Source organism: Littorina saxatilis, linkage group LG16, assembly GCF_037325665.1.
Source record: "Littorina saxatilis isolate snail1 linkage group LG16, US_GU_Lsax_2.0, whole genome shotgun sequence".
NCBI lineage: Eukaryota > Metazoa > Mollusca > Gastropoda > Littorinimorpha > Littorinidae > Littorina > Littorina saxatilis.
This window is the reverse complement of record NC_090260.1, coordinates 19,646,595-19,663,415: the sequence shown is the minus strand read 5'-3', so window position 1 is coordinate 19,663,415 and position 16,821 is coordinate 19,646,595. Positions and strand designations below refer to the sequence as shown.

Genomic DNA, 16,821 nt, shown 5'->3' with positions numbered 1-16,821 from the left:
TACTTTGACAATCCACGTTACACCCGAAGCTCAACCCCATTCACCACCTCGATTTGTCACTTATGAACAGGGATTTTTGTTACCCAACTGGTTATGAATGTTAAATGATGACAAATAAATATATGATGAAATTTGGCCAGGTTGATTGATACTTAAAGATGAAGAAAAATAACATAACAAATAAAGGGGTTATTGTTTGTACTTTCTCATTCAAATTTTAACTAACTGCTCAATTTTGTTTATAACTAATAAGGCATTCTTTTTATTGTTTTGTTTAGGAACCCAAGTAAAGTATAGATCATGATACACCTCAAAATTTGACACAAAAACGCCCGTTTATGACCGCTCTTGCGATCGACACCTATATCAGTGGGAATAGCATAGCACACGAAATGGGTTAGCTAGCTGAACATACATGTCATGTTCTAGGTAGATACATAATTTGACTTTTTTGGCTTTTGTGATTTTTCGTCGATTTTTAATTGGTCCCTTCTGTTGTTGTCCGGTCGATTTTGAGGGTACCTTTATTTGAGCGGCGGTCGCGTGATCTCTGCAAAAGAAATGTTTAATCCAAAAGGTGATCCTGATAGTCGAGTGAACGGCCTTAATTTGCATAGAAAGTTTGAATGAAATGACACGAGAAATAATGCTCTAGTTTGAGTGCAAAATTTGTCGCAATAATTTGTTGGCAAAATTAAGATATGAACATGGTTTACCTCAGATGCCTCACAATATCATATTGGGACCAACTAGCCGTTAAAAGTTTGAAAAGTGCAACATTTCTCGCAAATAAATGTACTTTTCTCATGACTTTTCGAACCTGCTCTCTTGCAGCCATAACTAACCATGGAAGAAAAGTCTGCTAGTGACCGTGACGACGATGACGTCACCATGCCGAAATGTTTTGGGGAGACCGGGATGGCAGATCCAAGTGCTATTCAGAGCTTTCAAGTGGAAGGTGCTGAAGGAGGAAATGACGCCACATCACGTGACCTCGTTGGCCACGTGACTGACCCTGACACCATGATGACTGCACCAACTACGTCGGGCGGTAAGAAGAATAGACGATGTTCGGAAGTAACTCTGTCAGTTTTATATGGGTTGTACAAGAGTTGCTCACCCTTAAAACTACGTGGACTATGAAACCCATGTGACATCATTGACCAATCACTGGTGAGTGGTGTGTCTCCACGTGTAATCTGCGACTACATAAGGAGACACGTTGCTTGTTAGTGATTGGACTGTAATGTCACATGGGTTTCTTTGCTTGTTAGTGATTGGACTGTAATGTCACGTGGGTTTCTTTGCTTGTTAGTGATTGGACTGTAATGTCACGTGGGTTTCTTTGCTTGTTAGTGATTGGACTGTAATGTCACGTGGGTTTCTTTTCCTCAGTGTTTTCCAGCAAAAGTAACTGTTCTACAATCAATAAAATAAATTAAATAAAATTAACTGACAGGTGTTTTCCGGAATTGGTCAGTTGACCGCAGAGTTTTTTGACTCACATGCGAAGCAAAAGTGAGTCTATGTACTCACCCGAGTCATCCGTCCGTCCGTCCCCCCCGTCCGTCCGGCCGTCCGGAAAACTTTAACGTGGATATTTCTTGGACACTATTCAGTCTATCAGTACCAAATTTGGCAAGATGGTGTATGATGACAAGGCCCCAAAAAACATACATAGCATCTTGACCTTGCTTCAAGGTCAAGGTCGCAGGGGCCATAAATGTTGTCTAACAAGAAGAGCAAACGCTCGATCGAGTCACTTTCGCAGTTCTGAATATTATATGAGGCATCAGATGGACAGGAAGAAATTGCTATTCACAACACAATGCATACCTGAAGCATACCTGTGACCTTGAAAAAGGTCAAAGGTCACCAAAGCAGACGTCAAAGTGTAGAGGTCACTGGGAGTCACGTTCACATAAAATTTGAGCCCGGTCACTTTTATAGTTTCCGAGAAAAGCCCAACGTTAAGTTGTGTGTTGCCGAACAGAAAAGGCTAGTTATCTCCCTTGTTTTTCTGATAACGTTCGTAAAAGGCTACAGATGTAAATACTTTGATGTAAAGAATAATCCTACAAAGTTTCAATCACATCCGATGAACTTTGTCAAAGATATAAAATGTCTAATTTTTCCTTTGACGCTGACCTGTGACCTTGAAAAAGGTCAAAGGTCAACGAAACCATCGTTAAAGTGTAGAGGTCATTGGAGGTCACGACTAAACAAAATATGAGCCCGATCGCTTTGATAGTTTCCGAGAAAAGTCCAACGTTAAGGTGGTGTCTACGGACGGCCGGCCGGACAGACTAACACTGACCGATTACATAGAGTCACATTTTCTCAAGTGACTCAAAAACCAGCTATTTTTCACATTTTTCCCATTTTCTCTGAAGTTTTTGAGATTTAATACCTCACCTATATATGATATATAGGGCAAAGTAAGCCCCATCTGTTGATACCAGTTTGGTTTACCTTGCTTCAAGGTCAGGGTCACAGGAGCTCTTCAAAGTTGGATTGTATACATATTTTGAAGTGACCTTGACCCTGAACTATGGAAGATAACTGTTTCAAACTTAAAAATTATGCACATGTTATGCTTTCATCATGAGACACATTTGGTCACATATGATCAAGGTCAAGGTCACTTTGACCCTTATGAAATGTGACCAAAATAAGGTAGTGAACCACAAAAAGTGACCATATCTCATGGTAGAAAGAGCCAATAAGCACCATTGTACTTCCTATGTCTTGAATTAACAGCTTTGTGTTGCATGACCTTGGATGACCTTGACCTTGGGTCAAGGTCACATGTATTTTGGTAGGAAAAATGTGTAAAGCAGTTCTTAGTGTATGATGTCATTGCTAGGTTTAGTTATTTGACCTTGACCCTGAAGGTCAAGGTCATGTAAAGGTCAAGGTCAAGCATGTGAGTCGTATGGGCTTTGCCCTTCTTGTTCTTTTGAAAACTGAACGCAGGTTAAGGAAATTGTTGGTAATTGTTAAGCCAGGCTGTCCGGAAAATTAACTTTGTTTACTTTTCAGATGGTGTTACAAGATTCCAGTCATTGACTCTGTTGAACTTACAAACGTTTTTCACGGCAGTTTCACCTTGGATTAGTTTGTATGTGGCCTTAGCAGAACCTGTTTCAATGAGTTGTATTCATCTTGTTCCCTATTGGAAGATTGATAGTTGATTGATAATTGTTGCTTTTTGGGTCCAGCGGACCATATAGGCCAAATCAGGACCCCCTATTGGAAGATCACGCTCTGTGTGTTGAGTGAGATATAAGTAAGCACCGGCATGAAGAAATTAGTTTGATTCCTATCAGTAAAAATGTCTAACTAATTTGATTTCTAAATGTTAAAACTAGTTTTCGAACTCTTTGTGTTTGCCAACAGGCCTCCCTGCTAAGATGGAGGGCAACATTCACTTCGCAGCACAAATGGAAGTGTCTCACAACCTGACGCAGAATTTGTCTCGCATAAATCAAATCATCAAACCCAGGATTTACGGAAATTATGTGGACGCTTCCACTACCAACACAATGGAGGACATGAGTGGCTATACTCAGATAAAAGGTGAAGGGAGGGAGCTTCAGGAGTGGGGGGGGGAGGGGTTGTACTTAGCATTGGTGCTATATAACTAGCTATACAACCAATGATGTGTTCTTTCATAACAAACAAAGAAACAAGCAAACAACCGAACGAAAATCTATCTCATAAAAGGAACACAAAAAGTGGATTAACTCATTCAAAGGAAAGAACTAACAAACCCAAAACTCACTAACTGCTCATTCTGGTGGTTTTTTCAGTTGATGTACAGTTGTTGTTTAGTCTGTCATTCCTGTTGTTTAGTCTGTCATTCCTGGATTTTCAGAGAGCATCATTGGTGACTCACAAAAAACCAAAATGAAATAAAGACTGACAAAACGAGAAAATTATGTCACCAGCTTTGAAAAGAATGTGTTTTGTTTTCATTATCTAGAGTAAAAGTCCACATACTGCAAGGTCAGATATCAGCATGAGTTTTATGACTGCAATATGTTTTGAGTCTCTTGTGAAACAGCTGCCTCTGTTGTTGTGTAAAGTTCATTTTTGTTTAGACCAGAGTAAAGTGGAGATCAACTGTGAAGCCAGCCTGTTCACATCTACCCCAGCCTACAGGGACGCCTTGCAGCTACTGGAAGACAGCGGACTTCTCTTCATCACAGGACCTTCCCGCAGCGGTAAGACATCCATCGCCACCGCCTTACTGCGTCACTACCAGCAGCAGGACAGGACGCCCCTCGTTCTTCACCGCTACGAGGAGTTCAGACATCACGTGGGAGGGGACCGCAGGCAGGTAATCCTGTTGGACGACATTTTTGGAGATGAAGAGTTTCTCTATGAACGTTATAAGGAATGGTCACGTGCTGTTGATATATTGAGGGGATTCAGTACAGAGGGTAGATGCTTAGTTGTCATCACGATTCGAAACAATGTGCTTCTTGACCTCAAGGCAAAATGTAACTTCAAGCAAGTGTTTTCAAACTCCCCTTTCTTGGAAGTAGACAAATCTGAACCACTCTCAGAAGCCGAAAAAACTGAAATGTTGAGGAAACACGTTGATGAAGCAGGGAAAGGGCTGACAGAATCAGTTTTACAGGATATTTTAGTGGTTGACACCAGCAAACACATGTTCCCGAAATGTTGCAGAGAGTTTGCTCAGAGTGAGGTCCCTGACATTCTGTTGAAGAATGTATTCCAAAAAGGCGTTCCGAAACCATTCACTGATGAAGGCACTGGAAGTCATGTTGATAACTTAATGAAAGTTGTACAAACCGGTGACTTGGATAAACTCCGCGACTTACTTGAGCGTGGTGCCAGTACGGAGTCTGAGGACCGCGATGGAAACCTTCCCCTTCACCTGGCCAGTAAGTCTGGCTACTTGCAAGTTGTGCGGCTCCTACTGGTCTGGGGAGCAGACGTGAACGCAGTGGACTGTCACACATATACGGCATTGCATTACGCCAGTTCCCTGGGACTAACAAATGTTGTGCACTTGCTGTTGGAGAAAGGTGCTGAAATCGATGTTGCAGAGAAGGATGGCTGGACTGCAATTCATTTTGCTGCAAGCAAAGGGCACGCTGACACCCTTGAGTTTTTGATTAGTCGTAAACCTGCACTCAACAAACCAACAGTCAGCGGTGACACTGCACTACATGTGGCATGCACTTCGAGGCGAGCTGACGTTGTACAGACACTGCTGAAAACAGGAGCCAATCCTCTTGCTTTAGATAACGACGGCATGACACCGCTACACATTGCATGTTTTCACGGAAGTATTGATATTGCTGAACTCTTGATTCAGCCTGGCGTTAGCTTAGAAGCAAAAGAAAAGCTTGACAAGGTGGCACAAGTCCTGATTAGTGCTGGTATCAGTGCAGAAGGAGAAGTCCTATCAACACCATTAGATGCTGCGATTTACAATGGTGACTGTGTTTCAGCCAGAATGTTGCTTGAAGCAAGGGATGGTGATGGTAACACTCCTCTCAACACAGCCTGCTATCAAGGTCACAGGGAACTCGCACTCAGGTTACTGGACCACGGTGCGGATATTCACACCACAAATAATCTTGGTAACAGTCCGCTACACCGTGCCTGTTTTGGAGGACACAGTGACGCAGCGTTGACAATCAAAGATTTGGACATGGACAAAGCAGACGCAGAAGGAGAAAGAGCGTTATATGAAGCATGCAGCCAGAGAAAGGTAGACAATGTCTCGATGTTGCTGGGGAATGGAGCTGACCCACACATTGCAAACAAACAAGGCAGATCCCCTCTGCACACTGCTTGTTACTATGGACAAACTGGTATAGCACTCATGTTGATCACCTGTGGTGTAAACATTGATGCAGCTGACACCTGGGGACAGACCGCTCTGTACATGGCGTGCTGGCAGGGAAGGTTGGACACTGTCAAGATGTTGCTGGAGAAAGGAGCTGACCCACACATTGCAATGGGGGATGACAGAACACCTCTACACGCTGCTTGTCATAATGGACACAACGGTATAGCACTGATGTTGATCGACAGTGGTGTAAATATTGATGCAGCTGACACCTGGGGACATACCGCTCTGTTCATCGCATGCTGGCAGGGAAAGGTGGACACTGTCAAGATGTTGCTGGAGAAAGGAGCTGACCCACACATTGCAAAGGGGGATGGCAGAACACCTCTACACACTGCTTGTTACGGAGGACACACTGATATAGCGCTCATGTTGATCAATAAAGGTATGGACAAAGACCAAACAGATACAGAAGGGGAAACAGCACTATACGAAGCATGCAATCAGGGAAAGGTGGACACTGTCAAGATGTTGCTGGAGAAAGGAGCTGACCCACACATTGCAAACAAAAACGGTAGATCCCCTCTCCACACTGCTTGTTATGATGGACACATTAAAATAGCACCGATGTTGCTAAACAGTGGCGTAAACATTAATGCAGCTGACACCTGGGGACAGACCGCTCTGTTCATCGCATGCAGGCATGGAAAGGTGGACACTGTCAAGATGTTGCTGGAGAAAGGAGCTGACCAACACATTGCAAAGGGGGATGGCACAACACCTCTACTTACTGCTTGGTACGGAGGACACACTGGTATAGCACTCATGTTGTTCAATAAAGGCGTCAACAAAGACAATGCAGACACTATGGGGGAAACAGCGAAATACAAATCATGTAGTCGGGGGAAGGTGCACACTGTCAAGATGTTGCTGGAGAAAAGAGCTGACCCACACATTGCAAATGAAGATGGTGGAACACCTCTCCACACTGCTTGTTACGATGGACACACTGAAACGGCACTCATTTTGATCAATAAAGGCGTGGGCATTGACCAAACAGACACTATGGGGGAAACAGCACTATACAAAGCTTGCAACCAGGGAAAGGTGGATACTGTCAAGATGTTGCTAGATAAAGGAGCTGACCCACACATTGCAAACAAACACGGCAGTTCCCCTCTCCACACTGCTTGTTACAATGGGCACTCTGATATCGCAATGATGCTGATCAACAGTGATGTAAATATTGATGCAACTGACACCTTGGGACAGACAGCTCTGTATATTGCATGCACTCAAGGGAAATTAGACACTGTCAAGATGTTGCTGGAGAAAGAAGCTGACCCACAAGTTGAAAATGAAGATGGCACAACACCTCTCTTTACTGCTTGTTACGATGGACACACTGACATAGCACTCATGTTGATCGACAGTGGTGTCGACAGTAATGCAGCTGACACCTGGGGAGAGACTGCTCTGTACATTGCATGCTGGCAAGGAAAGGTGGACACTGTCAAGATGTTGCTGGAGAAAGGAGCTGACCCACACATTGCAAGCAAACAAGGCATATCCCCTCTGCACACTGCTAGTTACGGAGGACACACTGACATAGCACTTATGCTGATCAACAGTGGTGTCGACATTAATGCAGCTGACACCTGGGGACAGACCGCTCTGTTCATTGCATTCAGGCAGGGAAGGTTGGACACTGTCAAGATGTTGCTAGAGAAAGGAGCTGACCCACACATTGCAAATAAACAAGGCAGATCCCCTCTGCACACTGCTTGTCACTATGGACACTCTGATATAGCACTCATGTTGATCGACAGTGGTGTAGACATTGATGCAGCTGACACCTGGGGACAGACCGCTCTGTTCTTTGCATGCTATCAGGGAAAGGTGGACACTGTCAAGATGTTGCTGGAGAAAGGAGCTGACCCACACATTGCAAAAGGGGATGGCAGAACACCTCTACACATTGCTTGTTACAATGGGCACACTGACACAGCACTCATGTTGATCAACAAAGGCGTCGACAAAGACGTCACAGACACTACAGGGGACACAGCACTACATGAAGCATGCAGTCAGGGTAAGGTGGACACTGTCAAGATGTTGCTGGAGAAAGGAGCTGACCCACACATTGCAAACAAACAAGGCGAATCCCCTCTCCACACTGCTAGTTACGGAGGACACACTGACATAGCGCTGATGTTTATCGACAGTGGTGTAGACATTGATGTAGCTGACACCCGGGGACATTCTGTTCTGTTCTCTGCATGCAGTCAGGGAAAGGTGGACACTGTCAAGATGTTGCTGGAGAAAGGAGCTGACCCACACATTGCAAATAAAGATGGCAGAACACCTCTACACAGTGCTTGTTACGATGGACACTATGATATAGCACTCTTGTTGATCGACAGTGGTGTCGACATCAATGCAGCTGACACCGGGGGAGAGACCGCTCTGGTCTTTGCATGCAGTCAGGGAAAGGTGGACACTGTCAAGATGTTGCTGGAGAAAGGAGCTGACCCACACATTGCACAGAAGGAGGGCAGAACACCTCTACACACTGCTTGTTACGTTGGACACTATGATACAGCACTCTTGTTGATCGACAGTGGTGTCGACATCAATGCAGCTGACACCTGGGGACAGACCGCTCTGAACATTGCAAGCAGTCAGGGAAAGGTGGACATTGTCAAGATGTTGCTTGAGAAAGGAGCTGACCCACACATTGCAAACAGACAAGGTACATCCCCTCTCCACACTGCTTGTTATGGAGGACACACTGACTTATCACTGATGTTGATCGACAGTGGTGTGGACATTGATGCAGCTGACACCTGCGGACTGACCGCTCTGAACACTGCATGCTTTCATGGAAAGGTGGACACTGTTAAGATGTTGCTGGAGAAAGGAGCTGACCCACACATTGCAATGAGGGACGGCATAACACCTCTACACACTGCTTGTCACAGAGGACACACTGACATAGCACTCATGCTGATCAACAGTGGAGTAAACATTGATGCAGCTGACACCTGGGGACAGACCGCTCTGTATATCGCATGCTGGCAGGGAAAGGTGGACACTGTCAAGATGTTGCTCGAGAAAAGAGCTGACCCACACATTGCAAACAAACAAGGCAGATCCCCTCTGCACACTGCTTGTTACAATGGACACACTGACATAGCACTCATGTTGATCGACAGTGGTGTAAACATTGATGCAGCTGACACCTTGGGACAGACCGCTCTGTACAAAGCATGCTGGCAGGGAAAGGTGGACACTGTCAAGATGTTGCTGGAGAAAGGAGCTGACCCACACATTGCAAACAAACAAGGCACATCCCCTCTGCACACTGCTTGTTACGGAGGACACACTGGTATAGCACTCATGTTGATCGACAGTGGTGTCGACATTGATGCAGCTGACACCTTGGGACAGACCGCTCTGTACATTTCATGCTGGCAGGGAAAGGTGGACACTGTCAAGATGTTGCTGGAGAAAGGAGCTGACCCACACATTGCAAACAAACAAGGCACATCCCCTCTGCACACTGCTTGTTACGGAGGACACACTGGTATAGCACTCATGTTGATCGACAGTGGTGTCGACATTGATGCAGCTGACACCTTGGGACAGACCGCTCTGTACATTTCATGCTGGCAGGGAAAGGTGGACACCGTTAAGATGTTGCTGGAGAAAGGAGCTGACCCACACATTGCAAATAAACATGGCACATCCCCTCTGCACACTGCTTGTTACGGAGGACACACTGGTATAGCACTCATGTTGATCGACAGTGGTGTCGGCATTGATGCAGATGACACCTTGGGACAGACCGCTCTGTTCCTTTCATGCTGGCAGGGAAAGGTGGAAACCGTTAAGATGTTGCTGGAAAAAGAAGCTGACCCACACATTGCAAACAAACATGGCACATCCCCTCTGCACACTGCTTGTTACGGAGGACACACTGGTATAGCACTCATGTTGATCGACAGTGGTGTCGGCATTGATGCAGATGACACCTTGGGACAGACCGCTCTGTTCCTTTCATGCTGGCAGGGAAAGGTGGAAACCGTTAAGATGTTGCTGGAAAAAGAAGCTGACCCACACATTGCAAACAAACATGGCACATCCCCTCTGCACACTGCTTGTTACGGAGGACACACTGGTATAGCACTCATGTTGATCGACAGTGGTGTCGACATTGATGCAGCTGACACCTTGGGACAGACCGCTCTGTACATTTCATGCTGGCAGGGAAAGGTGGACACCGTTAAGATGTTGCTGGAGAAAGGAGCTGACCCACACATTGCAAACAAACAAGGCACATCCCCTCTGCACACTGCTTGTTACGGAGGACACACTGGTATAGCACTCATGTTGATCGACAGTGGTGTCGGCATTGATGCAGATGACACCTTGGGACAGACCGCTCTGTTCCTTTCATGCTGGCAGGGAAAGGTGGAAACCGTTAAGATGTTGCTGGAAAAAGAAGCTGACCCACACATTGCAAACAAACATGGCACATCCCCTCTGCACACTGCTTGTTACGGAGGACACACTGGTATAGCACTCATGTTGATCGACAGTGGTGTCGGCATTGATGCAGATGACACCTTGGGACAGACCGCTCTGTTCCTTTCATGCTGGCAGGGAAAGGTTGAAACCGTTAAGATGTTGCTGGAAAAAGAAGCTGACCCACACATTGCAAACAAACAAGGCACATCCCCTCTGCACACTGCTTGTTACGGAGGACACACTGGAATAGCACTCATGTTGATCGACAGTGGTGTCGACATTGATGCAGCTGACACCTTGGGACAGACCGCTCTGTATATTGCATGCTGGCAGGGAAAGTTGGACACTGTCAAGATGTTGCTGGAGAAAGGAGCTGACCCACACATTGCAAATAAAGATGGCAGAACACCTCTACACACTGCTTGTTACGATGGACACTATGATACAGCACTCTTGTTGATCGACAGTGGTGTCGACATCAATGCAGCTGACACCGGGGGAGAGACCGCTCTGGTCTTTGCATGCAGTCAGGGAAAGGTGGACACTGTCAAGATGTTGCTGGAGAAAGGAGCTGACCCACACATTGCACAGAAGGATGGCAGAACACCTCTACACACTGCTTGTTACGATGGACACTATGATACAGCACTCTTGTTGATCGACAGTGGTGTCGACATCAATGCAGCCGATACCTGGGGACAGACCGCTCTGAACACTGCATGCTGGCAGGGAAAGGTGGACACTGTCAAGATGTTGCTTGAGAAAGGAGCTGACCCACACATTGCAAACAAACAAGGCATATCCCCTCTCCACACTGCTTGTTATGGAGGACACACTGACTTACCACTGATGTTGATCGACAGTGGTGTGGACATTGATGCAGCTGACACCTGGGGACTGACCGCTCTGCACACTGCATGCTTGCTGGGAAAGGTAGTCACTGTCAAGTTGTTGATGGAGAAAGGAGCTAACCAACACATTGCAACGGAGGATGGTAGAACACCTCTACACACGGCCTGTTACAAAGGACACACTGACATAGCGCTGAATTTGATCAATAAAGGCGTGAACAAAGACAGAAAAGATAGTATGGGGCGAACAGCACTATACAAAGCATGCAGTCAGGGAAAGGTGGACACTGTCAAAATGTTGCTGGAGAAAGGAGCTGACCCATGCATTGGAAACAAAACCGGTAGTTCCCCTCTGCACACTGCTTGTTCTGATGGACACACTGACATAGCGCTGATATTGATCAACAATGATGTCGACATCGATGCAACTGACACCTTGGGACAGACCGCTCTGTACATTGCATGCTGGCAGGGAAGGTTGGACACTGTTAAGATGTTGCTGGAGAAAGGAGCTGACCAACATATTGCACAGAAGGATGGCACAACACCTCTACACGCTGCTTGTTACAAAGGGCACACTGATATAGCTCTCATGTTGATCAACAAAGGCGTGGACAAAGACAATACAGATACTACAGGGAAAACAGCACTATATAATGCATGCTGGCAGGGAAAGGATAACACTGTCAAGATGTTGCTGGAGAAAGGAGCTGACCCACACATTGCAAACAATCAAGGCAGATCCCCTCTGCACACTGCTTGTTACGGAGGACATACTGGTACAGCACTCATGTTGATCGACAGTGGTGTCGACATTGATGCAGCTGACACAGTGGGACAGACCGCTCTGTACGAAGCATGCTGGCAGGGAAAGGTGGACACTGTCAGGATGTTGCATGAGAAAGGAGCTGACCCACACATTGGAAACAAACAAGGCAGATCCCCTCTGCACACTGCTTGTTACGGAGGACACACTGGTATAGCACTCATGTTGATCGACAGTGGTGTCGACATTGATGCAGCTGACACCTTGGGACAGACCGCTCTGTACATTTCATGCTGGCAGGGAAAGGTGGAAACGGTTAAGATGTTGCTGGAGAAAGGAGCTGACCCACACATTGCAATGAGGGACGGCAGAACACCTCTCCACACTGCTTGTTACGGAGGACACACTGGTATAGCACTCATGTTGATCGACAGTGGTGTCGACATTGATGCAGCTGACACCTGGGGACAGACCGCTCTGTATATTGCATGCTGGCAGGGAAAGGTGGACACTGTCAGGATGTTGCAGGAGAAAGGAGCTGACCCACACATTGCAAAGGGGGATGGCACAACACCTCTACACACTGCTTGTTACAATGGACACACTGACTTACCACTGATGTTGATCGACAGTGGTGTGGACATTGATGCAGCTGACACCTGGGGACTGACCGCTCTGCACACTGCATGCTTGCAGGGAAAGGTGGACACTGTCAAGTTGTTGCTGGAGAAAGGAGCTGACCCAAACATTGCAACGGAGGATGGTAGAACACCTCTACACACGGCCTGTTACAAAGGACACACTGACATAGCGCTGAGTTTGATCAATAAAGGCGTGAACAAAGACAGAAAAGATAATATGGGGCGAACAGCACTATACAAAGCATGCAGTCAGGGAAAGGTGGACACTGTCAAAATGTTGCTGGAGAAAGGAGCTGACCCATGCATTGGAAACAAAACCGGTAGTTCCCCTCTGCACACTGCTTGTTCTGATGGACACACTGACATAGCGCTGATGTTGATCAACAATGATATCGACATCGATGCAACTGACACCTTGGGACAGACTGCTCTGTACATTGCATGCTGGCAGGGAAGGTTGGACACTGTCAAGATGTTGCTGGAGAAAGGAGCTGACCCACACATTGCAACGAGGGACGGCAGAACACCTCTACACACTGCTTGTTACAATGGACACACTGACATAGCGCTCATGTTGATCAACAAAGGCGTGGACAAAGACATTACAGATACTACAGGGAAAACAGCACTATATGACGCATGCTGGCAGGGAAATGTGAACACTGTCAAGATGTTGCTGGAGAAAGGGGCTGATCCACTGATTGGAGACAAACAAGGGCGGTTGCCACTGCATGCAGCTTTTAACAGTAAACATACAGACACAGCGTCTTTCCTGGTCAGCAAACTCAATGACAGTGAACTCTCAGATTCAAGTGAAGAAAATGCTCTGTTACTGGCGTGTTTGCAAGGACAAATTGATACTGTTGAAATCTTGTTGGAGAAAAATGGTGACAAAGAACCGACAAAAAGCGAGGACCTGACTCCTCTACATATTGCTTCTTTGTGTGGAAACAACGACCTGGTGGTGATGTTGATCACCAAGGGTGTAGATGTTGATAAGAGAGACGTGTATGGAGAGACCGCTCTGTACAAAGCATGTAGGGAGGGTAACGTGGACACTGTCAAAATGTTGCTGGAGAAAGGAGCTGACCCACAGATAACAATAATATACGACAGAACACCTCTCCACACTGCGTGTTACGGGGGGCACACTGAGACAGCGCTGATGTTGATCAACAGTGGTGTTGAAGTTAATACAAGAGACACAGATGGGAAAACTTGTCTGTATGATGCATGCTCGCAGGGTAAGTTGGACACTGTCAAGATGTTGCTGGACAAAGGTGCTGACTGTAATGTCGCATCCACACAAGGCCTGACACCGCTGCACATAGCTTGCAGTGAAAAACACGAGTCTGTAGTCAAGCTGTTGTTGTCCCGTGGAGTCAACACCAGTGCTAGAGACAAGAGCGGCCAAACAGCATTCCAGCTTGCTAAACAAGAACAGCTATATAATATCACAAAACTTTTTTGAATTGTGGATGTTGGAAGAAAGAAATGGACCAACAAAATGCTTGGTTTCTTAAAACGCAAATTGTAATCTAGATCTGAGCACTATGAATAAGAATTCTTGAAAAATGGGGATAGTATTTCACAAGACCTATGTGTTGCGTATCTTGTAACCTAACAACACAAATAATAAAAGAAAAACAGTCTTTTGATGCCATCAGAGCGTGACACCCTTGGGGAAGGAACACATTTCAGAAGGATTCTTGATTTTAGGCTGTACCTTGAGATGTTTGTGTTTATTTTTTGTCTGGCAAAACAGGGAGCATTGTATCATTTTACACACTTTACGTTTGTCAACTTTAGGTTGGTCGCAATTATGTTTATACTTCAGCTATGCTTTCCCCGTTTAAAAATTCAGCACTCGGCAACTTCGTGTCATGTTTATTTCTATGAGACGTGTGAGATTTTTCAGTGTGGTTCACTTTGGACAATTTGTGTGTGTTTTGTAGAAGTCTTACGTGCCACGACTGTATAATATAAAATGCTTTTCTATTGTTGTAAAATGACAGAATGGTTATATCCCTAAACTGTGAAACAAATATGTTGGTGGCTAAATGTTTATGTTGTAATAGCGTGTACAGTGTACAGTCTCCAGAGATAGCGCCATATACCTCTGTACAGTTATCAGAGATAGCGCCATATACCTCTGTACAGTTATCAGAGATAGCGCCATATACCTCTGTACAGTTATCAGAGATAGCGCCATATACCTCTGTACAGTTATCAGAGATGGCCGCCATATAACTCTGTACAGTTATCAGGGATGGCCAAATCGTCCGCCCGGTCCCCAGGGGCGAGTAAAACAGCCGCCGGGCTAGTAGAAACCGCCTGGCAACTCGCCCGGCTGGCCAGTGAAAATTCTGGTCAAATGCAACATTTGTGGTTGTAATATCGAGTTTCAAATCAGATGGAGCAACTTTGGTATGCACCGGGCCAGCGACATTTCTGGCGGGCTAGTGACTCTCTTTGCAGTTACTCGCCCGGCTGGCGGGCTAGTGACTCTCTTGCAGTTACTCGCCCGGCTGGCGGGCTAGTGACTCTTGCAGTTACTCGCCCGGCTGGCGGGCTAGTGACTCTCTTTGCAGTTACTCGCCCGGCTGGCGGGCTAGTGACTCTCTTGCAGTTACTCGCCCGGCTGGCGGGCTAGTGACTCTTGCAGTTACTCGCCCGGCTGGCGGGCTAGTGACTCTCTTTGCAGTTACTCGCCCGGCTGGTGGGCTAGTGACTCTCTTGCAGTTACTCGCCCGGCTGGCGGGCTAGTGACTCTCTTGCAGTTACTCGCCCGGCTGGCGAGTTAAAAGGTTTGGATTTGGTCATGCATCCCTGGGAATGTTTAAACCGAGATAGAATCGTATCTGTCTGCTATGTGTTTTACACTACATGTTCATGATGAACAAAAATCAATCCCTTCACTCATCGTTAGTTGCAAGAGACGTTTTGGGAAATTGACTGTTGCAAAGAGGAACACATGCTTCAATCAGCAAGCAACCATGGCAACACAGTGAGTGATTATTTTTGATACCCATGGTTTTGGAAGTTATGTTCATGGTACTGCGAAAATGGCGCGGTGAAACCATACACCGGAGGTCCTCTTGATACGATGCTTTTTTCTGTGCAAAACATGCACACTTTAGTTTCATTCACTGTGACAGGGGGGGATGTAGCTCAGTCGGTAGCGCGCTGGATTTGTATCCAGTTGCCCGCTTTCAGCGTGAGTTTGTCCCCACGTTCGGCGAGAGATTTATTTCTCAGAGTCAACTTTGTGTGCAGACTCTCCTCGGTGTCCGAACACCCCCGTCTGTACACGCAAGCACAAGGCCAAGTGCGCACGAAAAAATCCTGTAATCCATGTCAGAGTTCGGTGGGTTATAGAAACACGAAAATACCCAGCATGCTTCCTCCGAAAGCGGCGTATGGCTGCCTAAATGGCGGAGTAAAAAACGGTCATACACGTAAAAGCCGTGGGAGTTTCAGCCCATGAACGAACAAACAAACAAACAAAATTCACTGTGACAGCATGATCTTTCTTTCTTTCTTTATTTGGTGTTTAACGTCGTGTTCAACCATTCAAGGTTAACAGCATGATCTTTCTTTCTTTCTTTATTTGGTGTTTAACGTCGTGTTCAACCATTCAAGGTTAACAGCATGATCTTTCTTTCTTTCTTTCTTTATTTGGTGTTTAACGTCGTGTTCAACCATTCAAGGTTAACAGCATGATCTTTCTTTCTTTCTTTATTTGGTGTTTAACGTCGTGTTCAACCATTCAAGGTTAACAGCATGATCTTTCTTTCTTTATTTATTTGGTGTTTAACGTCGTGTTCAACCATTCAAGGTTAACAGCATGATCTTTCTTTCTTTATTTATTTGGTGTTTAACGTCGTGTTCAACCATTCAAGGTTAACAGCATGATCGTTTGCCTCGGTGTAAAGCAGGGCAACTCTTTCACAGACCGTTTACGAGTTCAAAGAGAGCTATTTTCTAACATGGTCTACTGATTGGCTTGCATAATGGTGGATATATAATCAATGTATTAATTCAGTGCAGAGTGATAAATGTAATATTGATGAGAAATGTAGACATGTTCTCTTTTATCCTTCTTGAAATCGGTCCCACCTATATATAGCCATATCTGTTGAAGAAACGTTACAGAAAAGCATTCCATGAGCTGACAATGTACAGATGTATAAACGAAGCACG

The 16,821-nt window shown here is 45.7% G+C and overlaps 1 protein-coding gene across 1 annotated transcript in view; it reads left to right on the top strand.

Annotated features, from left to right (window-relative positions):
- Positions 1-16,371, top strand: part of LOC138949913 (uncharacterized) — a 22,165-nt gene extending 5,794 nt beyond the window's left edge. The window contains exons 2-4 of the mRNA XM_070321697.1: positions 835-1,051; positions 3,400-3,579; positions 4,104-16,371. Of these exons, the coding sequence (XP_070177798.1) occupies positions 847-1,051; positions 3,400-3,579; positions 4,104-14,089 (10,371 nt within the window). The 5' untranslated portion in view covers positions 835-846 and the 3' untranslated portion in view covers positions 14,090-16,371. The remainder of the gene's footprint in view (positions 1-834; positions 1,052-3,399; positions 3,580-4,103) is intronic.
- Positions 16,372-16,821: the final 450 nt, after the last annotated feature.